At 62.6% G+C, this 12,010-nt stretch overlaps 3 protein-coding genes across 4 annotated transcripts in view; 1 reads left to right on the top strand and 2 right to left on the bottom strand.

The window, feature by feature from the left end:
* Positions 1 to 5,350, top strand: part of LOC100470624 (rootletin) — a 53,206-nt gene extending 47,856 nt beyond the window's left edge. The window contains 7 exon segments of the mRNA XM_034671258.1: positions 580 to 795; positions 1,455 to 1,679; positions 2,104 to 2,253; positions 2,559 to 2,759; positions 2,972 to 3,103; positions 3,856 to 4,020; positions 4,733 to 5,350. Coding sequence (XP_034527149.1) covers positions 580 to 795; positions 1,455 to 1,679; positions 2,104 to 2,253; positions 2,559 to 2,759; positions 2,972 to 3,103; positions 3,856 to 4,020; positions 4,733 to 4,819 — 1,176 coding nt within the window. The 3' untranslated portion in view covers positions 4,820 to 5,350.
* A 1,091-nt stretch (positions 5,351 to 6,441) lies between these two features.
* Positions 6,442 to 11,962, bottom strand: MFAP2 (microfibril associated protein 2). 2 transcript variants are annotated; one of them, XM_011230768.3, is made up of 8 exons: positions 9,897 to 11,962; positions 8,782 to 8,868; positions 8,549 to 8,575; positions 8,381 to 8,467; positions 8,223 to 8,267; positions 7,423 to 7,510; positions 7,164 to 7,237; positions 6,442 to 6,962 (listed from the first exon to the last, which is right to left on the bottom strand). In XM_011230768.3, exons 1-8 carry the CDS (start codon positions 9,931 to 9,933, stop codon positions 6,859 to 6,861), a joined length of 549 nt encoding a protein of 182 aa, XP_011229070.1. In that variant the 5' UTR covers positions 9,934 to 11,962; the 3' UTR covers positions 6,442 to 6,858. The 2 variants fall into 2 exon arrangements, with proteins under 2 accessions (XP_011229070.1, XP_002924061.1); XM_002924015.4 differs by having other exon boundaries at positions 8,782 to 8,871; positions 9,897 to 11,959.
* The window catches only part of ATP13A2 (ATPase cation transporting 13A2), a 28,381-nt gene continuing 27,223 nt past the window's right edge, over positions 10,853 to 12,010 (bottom strand). Inside the window, 1 exon segment of the mRNA XM_034672084.1 lies at positions 10,853 to 10,922. Within this exon segment, the coding sequence (XP_034527975.1) occupies positions 10,853 to 10,922 (70 nt within the window).

A 12,010-nucleotide genomic window follows, 5' to 3' on the forward strand; every position in this document is an offset into this window, starting at 1 on the left:
TAGGATGGGAGTGGGAATGGAAGGGCCCCTGTCTGTCTTCCTGAGCTGTTCCCACTCCTCAAGCTTCCTTTACTGTCTGAGCCCATGCGAGGGGGGGAAGAACATCATCCCTCAAGCCAGGTAGGGCCTAGGGCTCCCACCCGGCTCAGCTCAGGTCACACAGTGTAGCTTCTGGGCCTATTTGAGAGTGATGCCGCAGAGCAGGGACACCCTGGAATCTGCATTTTTACCCTTCCCCCACCCCCTTCCCCAGGGCTCTGAATACCCTGTGGTACCCCTCCCTGGGCACTACACAGATATGAAATAGGGCCACGGAGCAGGAAGAGAGAATCCTGGATCACAAAGCCTGTGGGACTCAGCCCAAACCAGAAGGCGCTCTGGGATTCTCAGGTTAACCCATCCTGTGAACACACGGGGAGACTGAGGCCTCAGGAGGGTCACAGGCTGGCCCCAGGTCACCCGGGGAGTGGTTGGGCCAGCCACCTCGAGGCTGCTCCCCACTTTCTCCTGAGGGTCCGGAGGGGATGTGGGCAGTGTGGGGCAGCCGGGCAGCTGGGCCTGACCCCTCCGCACCCCCAGGAGAAGATCAGCAAGATGAAGGCCAATGAGGTGAAGCTGGAGAGCGACAAGCGGCGGCTGAAGGAGGTGCTGGATGCCTCCGAGAGCCGCACGGTCAAGCTGGAGCTGCAGCGGCGCTCGCTCGAGGGGGAGCTGCAGCGCAGTCGCCTGGGCCTGAGTGACCGTGAGGCCCAGGCCCAGGCCCTCCAGGACCGGGTGGACTCCCTGCAGAGACAGGTGGGCCCCCACGACCGCCTGCAGGCTCCTCATCAGCACGGGCTTTACAGGGACTGCCTAATACTTCCAGCAACCCTGGGAGGCAAGCGTCATCCTCATTTCATGGATGGACAGACAGAGGCTCAGAGGTGACATCATCACCCAAGATCACATAGCTAGTAAGAGACACAGACAGAATTAGTTTAAGACTCTGACGACAGAATCTGCACACCTAGGAAGCAGGTGGGACAAGTTAGAGGTGTGGATTCCACTCGTGTCCCTTTTTTCCTTGGCTGCCGGGAAGCTCAGCTTTAGAATGTTCAGTAACTCTGCTAGCTCTGCATGGTCACCCACCAAAGTCAAGAACACGGAACGTTTCCAGGTTGTGGTGGTTGTGGTTACTCTCTCCTCCATAGCAGGAAGGAGAGGGGAATGGGAACGGGGTGGAGGCTGTGAGGTCTGAGACAACCAGGTGGGTGGCACTCCGTGTAAGGGGACTTAACCAGCAGTGGGACAGGGTCCAGCTTGCCCTGCGCTGAGCCAGTGGGAGCGTGTGGGAACCGTGAGCACCAGTGACGAAGGCCGAGGCCAAGGTGGGAGGGGCTCAGCTTGGGTTTGGCCTCCCTGATGGAGGCCGTGGCGAGAGCAGAGCCCCTTTTCCATCCTGTGTGTCCTGCCAGGTGGCGGACAGTGAGGTGAAGGCAGGGACCCTGCAGCTGACCGTGGAACGGCTCAGTGGGGCCCTGGTCAAGGTGGAAGAGAGCGAGGGGGCCTTGCGGGACAAGGTGCAGGGCCTGACCGAAGCCCTGGCCCAGAATAGCGCCAGCCTCGCCAGCACCCAGGACAAGAACCTGCACCTGCAGAAGGCCCTCGCCGCCTGTGAACATGACCGCCATGTGCTCCAAGTACGGATTCCGGGGCCTGGCTCTGGGTGGGCTTGGTGAGAGGGTGAGCCACCAATGGCAGGTTGGAGGGGCCCTGATGGAGAGCCAGCCACTGGGGCTGTTGGGAACCAAGGGAGCCAGGCAGTGAGGCTTGGACGTGGTGGGCCCAGTAAAGGCATTGCCAGTGAGAGGAGACTTGAGGGGGAGCAATAAGAGGATAAGTCTACTCATCGAGGCTTACGGGGACCCAGAGGCAGGGTTGATGGGACAGAGTTGGGGTCCGAGGGGTCCCCACCTTAGGTAGGTCAGTGGGCCAGGCCCACTGTCTGCCTCACCCTCCAGATACGATCTTGGAGCTGTTTTAGGGGCTGTGACCCTGACCCGGAGGTACAGAGTAGAGGGGAGCCTTTGCTCCATCCTGGCACCATCAGCCCCTGTCCCCCAGGAAAGGCTGGAGGCCGCTCGGCAGGCATTATCCGAGGCGCGGAAGCAGAGCAGCTCCCTGGGCGAGCAGGTGCAGACGATGCGCGGCGAGCTGGCGGACCTGGAGCTGCAGCGGGCGGAGGCCGAGGGCCAGCTACAGCAGCTTCAGGAGGTGAGGGCTGGGATGGGCCCCTTCAGGCCCCCGGACGCTGAGGCCTCAGGATGGCGTGGGACCTTCCTTATCCCAGCCTCATCCCAGACCCAGGCCCAGCCTCCCGTGTGGAAGCGTGGTTCCTTCAGCCCACACCCCCATTACACAGAGGGAGAAGCTGAGGTCCGGAGAGGCGGCCTCAGGTGACAGTTGTCCGAGGTGGGCCTCCCTGCCGCCCTGCCCAGCTGAGGTCGGCACCCCCATCGCCACGCTTCAGGTGCGCACCCCAAGGCCCGGAGGCACTAGGGGCTTGCTGGCTTCTGCAGGTGCTGCGGCAGCGCCAGGAGGGGGAGACTGCGGCTCAGCACACGGTCCAGAAGCTGCGGGACGAGCGGCGGCTGCTGCAGGAGCGCCTGGACAGCCTCCAGGGCGCCGTCGCCCAGCTGGAGGCCGAGAAGCGGGAGGTGGAGCGGTCTGCACTGCGGCTGGAGAAGGACCGGGTGGCCCTCAAGAGGATGCTGGACAAGGTGGGCTGAGCCTCCAGGGCCCTCCCCTCTGTTCCTCTGGGTCCCAGCCAGGGTTGCTTTTGGCCATGTGTCCCCATGGTCTGGGGATCTTGGGTGCCCCCTGGCCCCTGGTCTTGCTGCCTCTAACCTGACACCCTCTCTGGGCCCCTCCCTCTTTGCGGGCCCTCCCTCCTGCCCCGGCCCCGTGATGCCCTCCTGCGCTCCCCGCCTAGGTCGAGCGCGAGAAGCTCCGCAGCCACGAGGACACAGTGCGGCTGAATGCAGAGAGGGGCCGCCTGGACCGCACGCTCACGGGGGCCGAGCTGGAGCTGGCTGAGGCCCAGAGGCAGATCCAGATGCTGGAGGTCCAGCCCCTGGCCACCCTCTGTCTCCCCAGCCCTGGACCCGGCCCCCACCTCCCTCCCCCACCCCTCGCCCTCCGCAGGAGTGCCGAGCCCTCCCAGGAAATGCTGGCGGCTCAGCCAGCCCAGGCTCCTCAGCCTGCATAACCCAGGAGTCTGCACCCTTCGAAGGGGCCGCCCAGAGCCAGGTCCCAGAGGGAGGGGTCCTCCAGCATGGAGAGATGAGAGATGCCAGTTAGCATGTGAGCCTGTGTGCGTGTATGTTGTGGACACGTAGCGGTGTGAGTGTGCCAGCGAGTGTCCTTGTGCATGTAGCGTGAGTCTTGTGCACGGACGTGGCAAGTCTTGGTATCAGGAATGTGTTTTATGTGGGTGTGTCTTTCTGCACAGATGTCTGCATAGATGCAGGTGTATGTGGGCGTGTTGATCTTTTGCACGTAATGCGTGCATCCATGTGAACATGGTAGGTATTTATGTGCTTGCTTTTGTACCTGTGTGTGTGGGGGCCTGTCTCTATGTTTGCATCTGTGTGTGTGCATGTGCGTGTGTGTGCATGCCTGTCAACAGGGCTCACTAGGGACCCTGACCCAGGACTTCCAGACCAAGTGGGCCAGGAACATGGGGGACAAACAAGGATCTCTCCGGCACCCCGTGCCTGCACTGACTTTAGGCTCCTGGGAGGTGCCTGACATCCCTTTGCACGCGCGTGCACACACGCACAGGGCCAGACCCCTGACTAGCCGCCCCTCCCGCAGGCCCAGGTGGTGGCGCTGGAGCAGGACCAAAGCCCCGGCCGGCTGGAGGACGACGAGCTGCAGCAGGAGCTGGAGCGCCTGCGCAGTGCCCAGGTGCAGACGGAGCGCGCGCTGGAGGCTCGGGAGCGCGCCCACCGGCAGCGCGTGCGCGGGCTGGAAGAGCAGGTACTCAGGCCTGGCTGGGCTCTGGCCCCGCCCCGGGATGTGGAAACGTGGAGGAGGGGCAGGAGTGGCAGAGGGCTCCCCGTGACCCCAGGTGGAAGCAGTCAGCGGAACCCATGACTGAACCGGTTTGGTGGATCCACGCTGGTACCAGTCATGGCTGGACACGGGCTCAAGTGATGTCATTGCAACTCCGTCCCCTTGCCATGGCTCTGCTGTCCTCCTGGCTGTCGCCTGGGTGGCACAGGTGGCCTGAGCAGCCCCAGCCTAGGTTATCCCAACAACCCAGCATCCTAGAGGCAAGGGGGCCTTTTTCCTGAGAGCCACAGCAGAAATGCCCGGGCTGATTCTTACTGGCCAGCTTGGATCCCAGACGTCTTCCCAACCATCCCTGACCTGACCTGTGCACGGGTGGGCCAGGCCTGGGTCATGGGTTCCCCCTAGTTGGGCTAGTGCCAGGCCTACTTAAATAATGAGAGTGGGGACAGGTGGCCCCTGAAGATGGCAGGGAGCCGTCAGAAGACAGCCAGCGGCCATGTGAGATGGGATAGGGAGCGGAAGGAGGCATTCTGGAGCTTCATGAGACCCACTTCGTCCTACAACAGGCAGGACTGGGTCCCTTATGGGGCCCCAGCTGCAGCCACGCCCCTTTCTCTCACATCAGCCTGGGGTCCTGGGCTGGCTGGGCTGGCCCCACCTTCTCTTTCTTCTCTAGGTGTCCGCACTGAAGGGACAGCTGCAACAGGAGCTTCGGAGGAGCTCAGCAGCCTTCTCCCCCATGTCCGGCCCCGCAGGGGAATGAGCCCCTTCCTGGCTGGCATCCTGGGGAGCAGCTGCGGCTGGGTAGGACAGCAGCCCCCTGTCCGCATGGTCTGCCCAGGCCCTGGCCTGTCCGGGCCACCAGAGCTCGGCTGGAGGAGGGGAGGAGCTGGGTGGCAGCGCCAAGGGCTGAGGGCCGGGGACGCCAGCAGCCTCTTGGCATCATCCGTGGGCCCCACCTCAGTCCAGTCCCTCCCTGGGATGAGCCTCCAGGTCCCATGAGAGCCTCCTTGAGTGACTGAGCCAAAGCCGGGGTCAGGGAGACCCCCCTTGCCTCTGGCTGGCCCTGGAGCATGGGCTCAATGGGAAAGAGGAGGGGAGCCTGGGAGTCAGAGACCCAGGCCTTCCCCCGGCTTTCCAGAGCTCTCTCCGCCTTAGTTCAGAGTGTTTGTCAGGAAATTCCTCAGAGTTCAGAGTCCCTGTATTTTTATACCTTTTTACAGTGTTAACGGTTCAGAGCTGTTGTGTTTTTTGTAGCAAGGAGACCTCATTTTCTAAAAACGGTTTGTACAGACGTGTCTCTTCACTTCTGCACCTGAGAGATGGGGGCGGGACACTGGGGCCTGGGCCAGGAGGGATGAGGCCCCCGGCCAGGGGTGCACAGGGAGAGGGGGAGGCTTGAGAAGGGCTGTGGCACTTCCCAGCCTCACGGGATGTCGGCGCAGGGAGCGCTCTGGGGTCTGTGCCCCCGGTCCCAGGTAACAGGGCTGTGACCCAAACTGCTCAGCTCCACTCCTTCCAGCCACAGCTCTCTGGCCCCTCCTCAGGACGGGGCAGGCCTTCCAGACAGGGTGCAGGCCCAGGAGTGACCCTGGGGTCTTGTCCCCGCTCCGCTGAATGGGCCCACGAAGCTGCATGACCCCACAGAGGCTCGGTTTGCTCGTGTGTCAAATGGGGACACGCCTCACGGGGTGGTCGGGAGGGGGAACGTACGCAGGGCGCCCAGTGTGTGCGAGGAGAAATTCCTCTCTTCCCTGGAGTCCCGGGAGTCAGGTTCTGCCCCAGCTCTGCCACCTCTAGCCGTGGCCCCTCGGTGGGTCAGTGATGCCCCTGGGCTTCCTGTCTGTAAGCTGGGGATAGTACCAGGACCTACACGCAGGCCTGTTGGGAGTGTGTGCGGGTCACGCACGGGGAGCCTGGTCCTGCGTGTGGGTCAGAGGGAGGCGTGCTAATGCCTTGCCCTGTCTCTGCCCTCTGAACCACCAGCCTTCCCCCCAAAGGTAGATCCGAGTCCGCCTACCTTGACTCCCGCTTTACACCCTATACACACTTTCTGCCTCCACATGGGCAGCCTCCCTTCTTGGCTTGTATCCCTCTGATGACAGGGAACTCACACCCTCACCAAGCAGCCTGGCCAATGAGGAAGCTGTGTCCCCCTGCCGTGCCCCCACAGGCCCTGGGGGGAAAGCTGTCACAGACCATCTTTCTGGGTGGGTCACCGCTAAAGCTGGTGGGTGAGGAGGCAGGACTGGGACCGCAGAGGCAAGGCCACAAGTCACCTGAACGGTCCCTTCTCCCCAGGGCCCCAGGCGGCCTCTCAGTGAGGACAGTGTTGGGGGCAGCTGGCCACCCGCTCTGTGCTCCCAACCAAAAAATGACTGAATCTTTTGTAAAAACAATTTTAATTTTATATAAAACAAAGGTGGTCTATGCCCGGGAGCTGTAGGAAATCCAAGCAGACCAGCTGGGGCTGAGGGGCATAGCCTACCTCAAGGGGCTGGGGGGCCGGGGGACTGTCCTCAGAGGGACTGAGAAGGCACATCAGAGGCCCAGGTCCCACCGAGAGGCCTGGGATGCCCCTCATCTGGGCAGCGGGGAGCCCCCCCTTGTGCCCCAGGGGTGGCCTCAGGCTGGGAGAGGGGCCTGAGACGAACCCTCAGGGCCACAGTCCACTAACTTTTTACAGAGTAAAAGGAATGGGAGGCTGGGGAGAAAAGCACCAGGTCAGGCAAGGCCTGAGGGCCCCGGATCCGGGAAGGTCCAGGGCGGGGGGGGGGGGGGGGGGGNGGTGCCAGCTCCGCCCTAGCAGCCCCCACAGCTCCTGGCACAGGAGGCCGCCACGGATTGACAAAGGCCACTGCTGGCCATCACGCCACATTTGGAGAACTTGTCCCGACAGAGGTCAGCTGCAGTGGTGGTGAGGAGTTGGGGTCAGGGTGGGGCTGAGGGATGGAAAACCACTGCCCCCTTCTCCACCCTGTGATAGGGAATGTTCCAAGGGAGGGGGCTCAGGATCCCCCCGGATGTGGCCCTGGCGCAGAACATGTGCTTAATAAATACCCAGTGGGGAAGGGCAGGGAGGGGTCTAGGGGTGCAGGCCTTCCTACCTCGAAGGAGCTCCTCGTGGGCACAGACCGTGCGGACACAGATCTCCTTGTTGACCACGTACACGCGGCGGAGGCTGGGGACACGGAGCCGGGACGGTGGCGTCAGCCCACCCTCACCCCGCCCCACTGGGGGAGCCCGTGGGTCCCGACCCCTGTGTCTGGGCTCAACCAGAGTCGAGTTCAACTTCAGGATTCACGCTTCCCCCAAATCCCAGCTCGGCCGGGCGCCGCGCCCCGGCCCGCGCCCCGCTGTGCTCACCTGTAGAAGCAGACCTCATTGAGACACTGTTTGCAGGGCTTGTGGATGGAGTAGAGGCGGGTGCACGGGTACTGCTCCTCGCGGCAGTCTGGGTGATGGGTGGGATCAGACCAAGGGCTGCAGCCTGGGGCCCCGAGCTGGGGGGGAGCCCCCAGCATTGCCCACCAAGACTGGCTGTCCTATCAGGGTCTAGGTCCACCCTGCACCCTCTGGTCCACACGCACGCAGGCGCGCACAGATGCATAGACGGCATTGCGGGGCCTCCGGGGGCTGCCGGATTTTGTACGTGTTTATGTGCGCTCAGATTCGCGATCACCCTTGGAAGCGTGTATTCAAACACAACCGCGCCCACACTCACACGGTCACGGAAGTCCACACCAACCACACAGGGCTGTGCACGCTCACAGAACCACACCCTAACACTGAGCTCACAAGGGGGGGAGCAGCCCTCAGTCTGGCTCCCGTAGGCTCTTGGGGACGACACAGGGCTCGCTCGGTCCTGCTGGCTGGCAGGCAGGAAGCCCCCAGCACATTTCCTTCCTCTTCCCAGTGTCTGGGGGGTAGAGGGCCCTTCCTGAGCCTGCAGCCAAGCCCAGGGGCAAGGGGGTCCCCTAGAGCTGCCCGAGGGGTCCTGGAGTTGCTGGCCTTAAGCAGGGGCATGTCTGCAAGCCGCTGACCCTGCCATCTACCCAGCAAAAGCAAAAGGCTTGGCTGTCTCCATCCTACCAGCACCGCACCCCACTCTACCCTGACTCCTGGGGCCATGCCTCCGTTTCTCCAGCTCTCAGGGAAGCTCTTACCCAGAGGCCCAGGCTCCGTGGGCTCCGTCTCCACATTTCCTGGTGCTGGTGTTGGGGGAGGGGCAGGCAGAGATCACTGAGAGGGGTCCATTCAGAGCACCTGCCCCACCCTGGTACAGACCAGCCGCTCCCAGGCTCAGCAGGAGCCGGCCGCCTACCTACGGTGGGGGCCGCGATGACTTCCTGTTGGACTTGCTGTTGGGACTGGAACTGGAACTGCTCCGCGGGGGGCCGAGGAGTCACCTCTGAGACAGGGGACAATCAGGGAGTCCACTCCATTCTCTCCACCCCAGCACCCAGCTGCCTGCCCCACCCCGGCCCCTTACCTTGATAATCGTAGTAGTCCGGGTTGTCTAGAACAAAGACGAATGTGGAATTGTCGGGGGCTGGGCAAGCTATCAGTCCCAGGGGCCAAGGAGGTCAGGGCTAATCCCAAGACTACCCCTAGGACTCCCACCCCCCTTCCCACTGGGTCCCCAGCTGAGTCAGGCACACCTGGGAGCCAGGCTTTGATGACATGGCAGGGTGTGGGGAGACCTGGGGAGGGCAAGGCCCTTACCTATCTGGTCACTGTACTGGGTGTACTGGACGTGATCTGGGAACGGAGGCAGTGGGTCTAGGTCATATTGGCCCTGAGCCAGCAGGCCTGCTGTGAAGAAGTAAAGCGTGAGGGGTTGCCTGAAGGGAAGGACAGCAGGGGCCCCGAGGCACTTCTGGGGAGGATAGGTAGGTAGAGGTCCCAAGGGCAGGCCAGTAAGACCCTAAGACTCTACAACCAGACTCTTAGATCCAAGGGAGCCAAACTCCTTCCTCAAGCATAAAGGCCCTTACACTCCGGGCTTCCATGTCACCTCACTGACTTTTGGCCTGTCATCCTCATCCTAACTTTCTGGCTATTCCTGGAACTCAGCGTACTCCTATCTGCCCCAGGGCCTTTGCACTTGACTCCCTAGGCCTGTAATCTTGGTTAATTTCTCCTCCTTCAGATCTCAAGTAAAAATTCAGTTCTGCCAAGAGGCCCTCACTGGCCCATCCACCCTCTCCATCCCATTCTTCTGTTTTATTTCCACATCACAGCACTCGACACACTGACATTTATCACATTGACTTGGTATACCAGCTTCCCTTCCCTAGACGGGCAGCAATGAAGGCAGGGATATGTCTGCCCGGTTCATTACTGTATCCCCAGGGTCTAGGCCGGTGCCTGGCACCTGTAGCTCAGTGTCTGTTAATGAATAAATGTTAGATCCCCACCAATAACTCCTCATTTGACCAATAGGGATCACTCCACGGTCAATACTGTATAGGGTGGTTGGGTCCCAGATGGGTCTGGAACCCAGACCTAGAGACTCCCTGCCTTGCATGCCTCTCCCTTCTACACATCGGCTCCCAGGAGGGTCAGTACAGTAGAGGAAAAGCACGGACTCCCGGTGCCTGGGTGTGTGCCCACTGCCCAGAGCCCCAGCCTGGCTGCTGATGTGGAGGGTTGGGGTGAGGGCTGGGGTGGTGCCTCCGACTCCAGGAGGGGTTGGCCAGTCCAGTCTGTGGTCTAGCAGGCAGGAGGCCCTGCGACCCGGGGAGCTGAGTTCTGGCCACAGGGCCCAATAAAGGCTCACTGCCAGCTCCCCCACCTCCGCCCACACCAGGGGAGCCCGCGGTCCCAGGAGCACTTACCAGGCAGGAACAGCAGGAAGAAGTAGGCAGCTCTCATGGCTATGAGGTGAGGCAGACTGGGCTGGTGTCAGGACAGCTGGAGGAAGAGGAGAGGCAGGCTGTATCTGGCCCACGCGCCCAGGACTGCAGAGCCCACCTCTGCTCCCCCGCGTCAGCCTGGAGAAGGAGGCGCTCAGACTAGAAGCCAGCCATAGGGAGGACGAGGAGTCGGGCGGGGCGGGGTGGGGCAGGGCAGGCGGAGCTACTGTGGAGGGACATATGCTGTCCCCCACGGCCCACCGGCTGTTCAGGTCCCAAGGGACAGGGCCTCCAACCCTTCTCCAGTGTCGATCATGCAAGTGGACAGAGCCCACCCTGCCCCTCTCACTAAGGGAGACTTTCTTGCCCCCCCACTAGCCTTGACTCCACTCTCCTAGCCCACAGCCATGCCCTCCTCCTGACTCAGCGCCTTCTGGTGTCTCGTGCCCTGATGGCATGAACCCCTGACCCCAGGCCCATCCTTAGGACCCCAGTCCCGCTCAGCCACCACCACAGCCGGGACTCCACAGCGTCTGCCAGACCCACCACCTGTTCCCAATTAGCCCCCGGGCCCCGAGTGTCTTGCTCTGCAGGAAACCACATGCATGCATGGGCCCCAGGGGCCGAAGGGCAGCCAGGCCTGGGCAGGGCTCCCACCCCCAGAAGATTCCTCTCCTGCCAGGCCTCCGGGCCTCCTAAGACCTGGCTGTCTTCATCCCAGACTCACGAGACTAAGGTCTATTTGTCTGCAGCAGCAGGAAACACTTAGGGTGGAGTCTGAGGAGAGTTTCTCTGGATCCTAGAAGGGCAGCACTGGAGGGACCGTTATGTCATCCAGCCCAGGGTTCTGAGCCCCCTAACACCCTATGACAAGTGTTGCGCTGGGTCATTTGCAGGGAGGGGACAGTGGTCTGTAGCCTTCACCAGGCTCTTGAAGTTCAGGAACTGCAGTCTTTGGCCACACCACGGGCTTGGCAGCGTCTCTGGTCCCCGTGCGCAGTCCCGGCGCTGTGGGAGGCAGTCTCAGGACTGTCATCCTTCTGCCGGCAGTGCTGGGAGAGAGCCCAGGGCTCAACCCCCCAGGAGCGCCCCTCCCACCACGGCAAAGGGAGTTCTTCCAGACAGCTAACCGGAGCCCTGACTGCCCCCAGGGTGTCTAGAGAGAGGGGAAGGAAACGTGGGCATCCGTCCCTCTTCCCTCCCAATCCTGAGCCTTCTGGGACCCCCGCCTGGCTCACACATTCACCACCTCCCTTCCTTACTGGGGTGGGGTGGGGTGGAGGAGATGAGACCCATGACTCAAGCTGCCCCAGAGGCAGGGCACATCTGGCTCCCCACATTCCCATTCTGAAAACCCTTGGCCTTCGCATGGTAGGAGGGACCAAAAAAACCTGGAGCTCTTTCCTGGTAACTCCCCACAAGGCCTCACCGTCCCCTCCTTGTCCCCACGGGCTGGTGGCAGCCAGGCCAGTGTAACTGTCACCACTCAGGAAGAGGCCCTCAGTGGGGGCCTAAGGGGCCTTAAGAAGTGGGATGGGGGCTGTCTGTCCCCCAAACCCCTCCTAGGCCTCTCAGCCTCCGTCACGGAGTCTTCCTCCCTGGGAGGGTCTGGCACCCAGGCCCAGGCATATTATTGGGGGAAGGGGCCCCCAGGGCAAGGGGTGTGGGAGTAATGGATCCTCCTGGGTGGACCACATCTCCAAGCATCTCTGTCTAGACGATGGATTTTGGGGTATGGGGGAAGCCCAGACCTGCCTAGGAGGCGGCCCCCCTCGGGCCCCTTCCACAGCTGGGAACCCCACCCCAAGTGGGCAGGAGGGGATGAGCGGGGCCTACTCAGAGCCCCGGACCCTACACTCCCTGGGGTCGGGGGGTGGAGGGACCGGCTGCGGAGCGGCGGAGTGGGGGGAAGACCAGATGTGGCGGCGCACAGCTGGGAACAATCAGCTGCCAGCGAGCTCGGCGGCTCCCCGCGCCCTCCCGGTCTCGGTCTCGGGTGTCCCTTTGTCTTTCCGCGGCTGTGGCCCGGCTGCTCCCGCCGACGCCCCCACCCCACCCGCGGCAGTTCAGCCTCCCAGGGCAAACGAGAGGCCCCC

This window comes from Ailuropoda melanoleuca, chromosome 11 (assembly GCF_002007445.2).
Source record: "Ailuropoda melanoleuca isolate Jingjing chromosome 11, ASM200744v2, whole genome shotgun sequence".
NCBI lineage: Eukaryota > Metazoa > Chordata > Mammalia > Carnivora > Ursidae > Ailuropoda > Ailuropoda melanoleuca.

What these genes read in the sequence shown, in the direction of transcription:
- MFAP2 (XM_002924015.4), bottom strand. Translation starts at nt 9,933, where the DNA reads ATGAGAGCTGCCTACTTCTTCCTGCTGTTCCTGCCTG. An exon ending in CATCGCGGCCCCCACCGTAG is followed by an intron (nt 8,268 to 8,380) that starts GTAGGCGGCCGG and finishes CCCCAACACCAG; the next exon opens with CACCAGGAAATGTGGAGACG. An exon ending in CACGGAGCCTGGGCCTCTGG is followed by an intron (nt 7,511 to 8,222) that starts GTAAGAGCTTCC and finishes CCCATCACCCAG; the next exon opens with ACTGCCGCGAGGAGCAGTAC.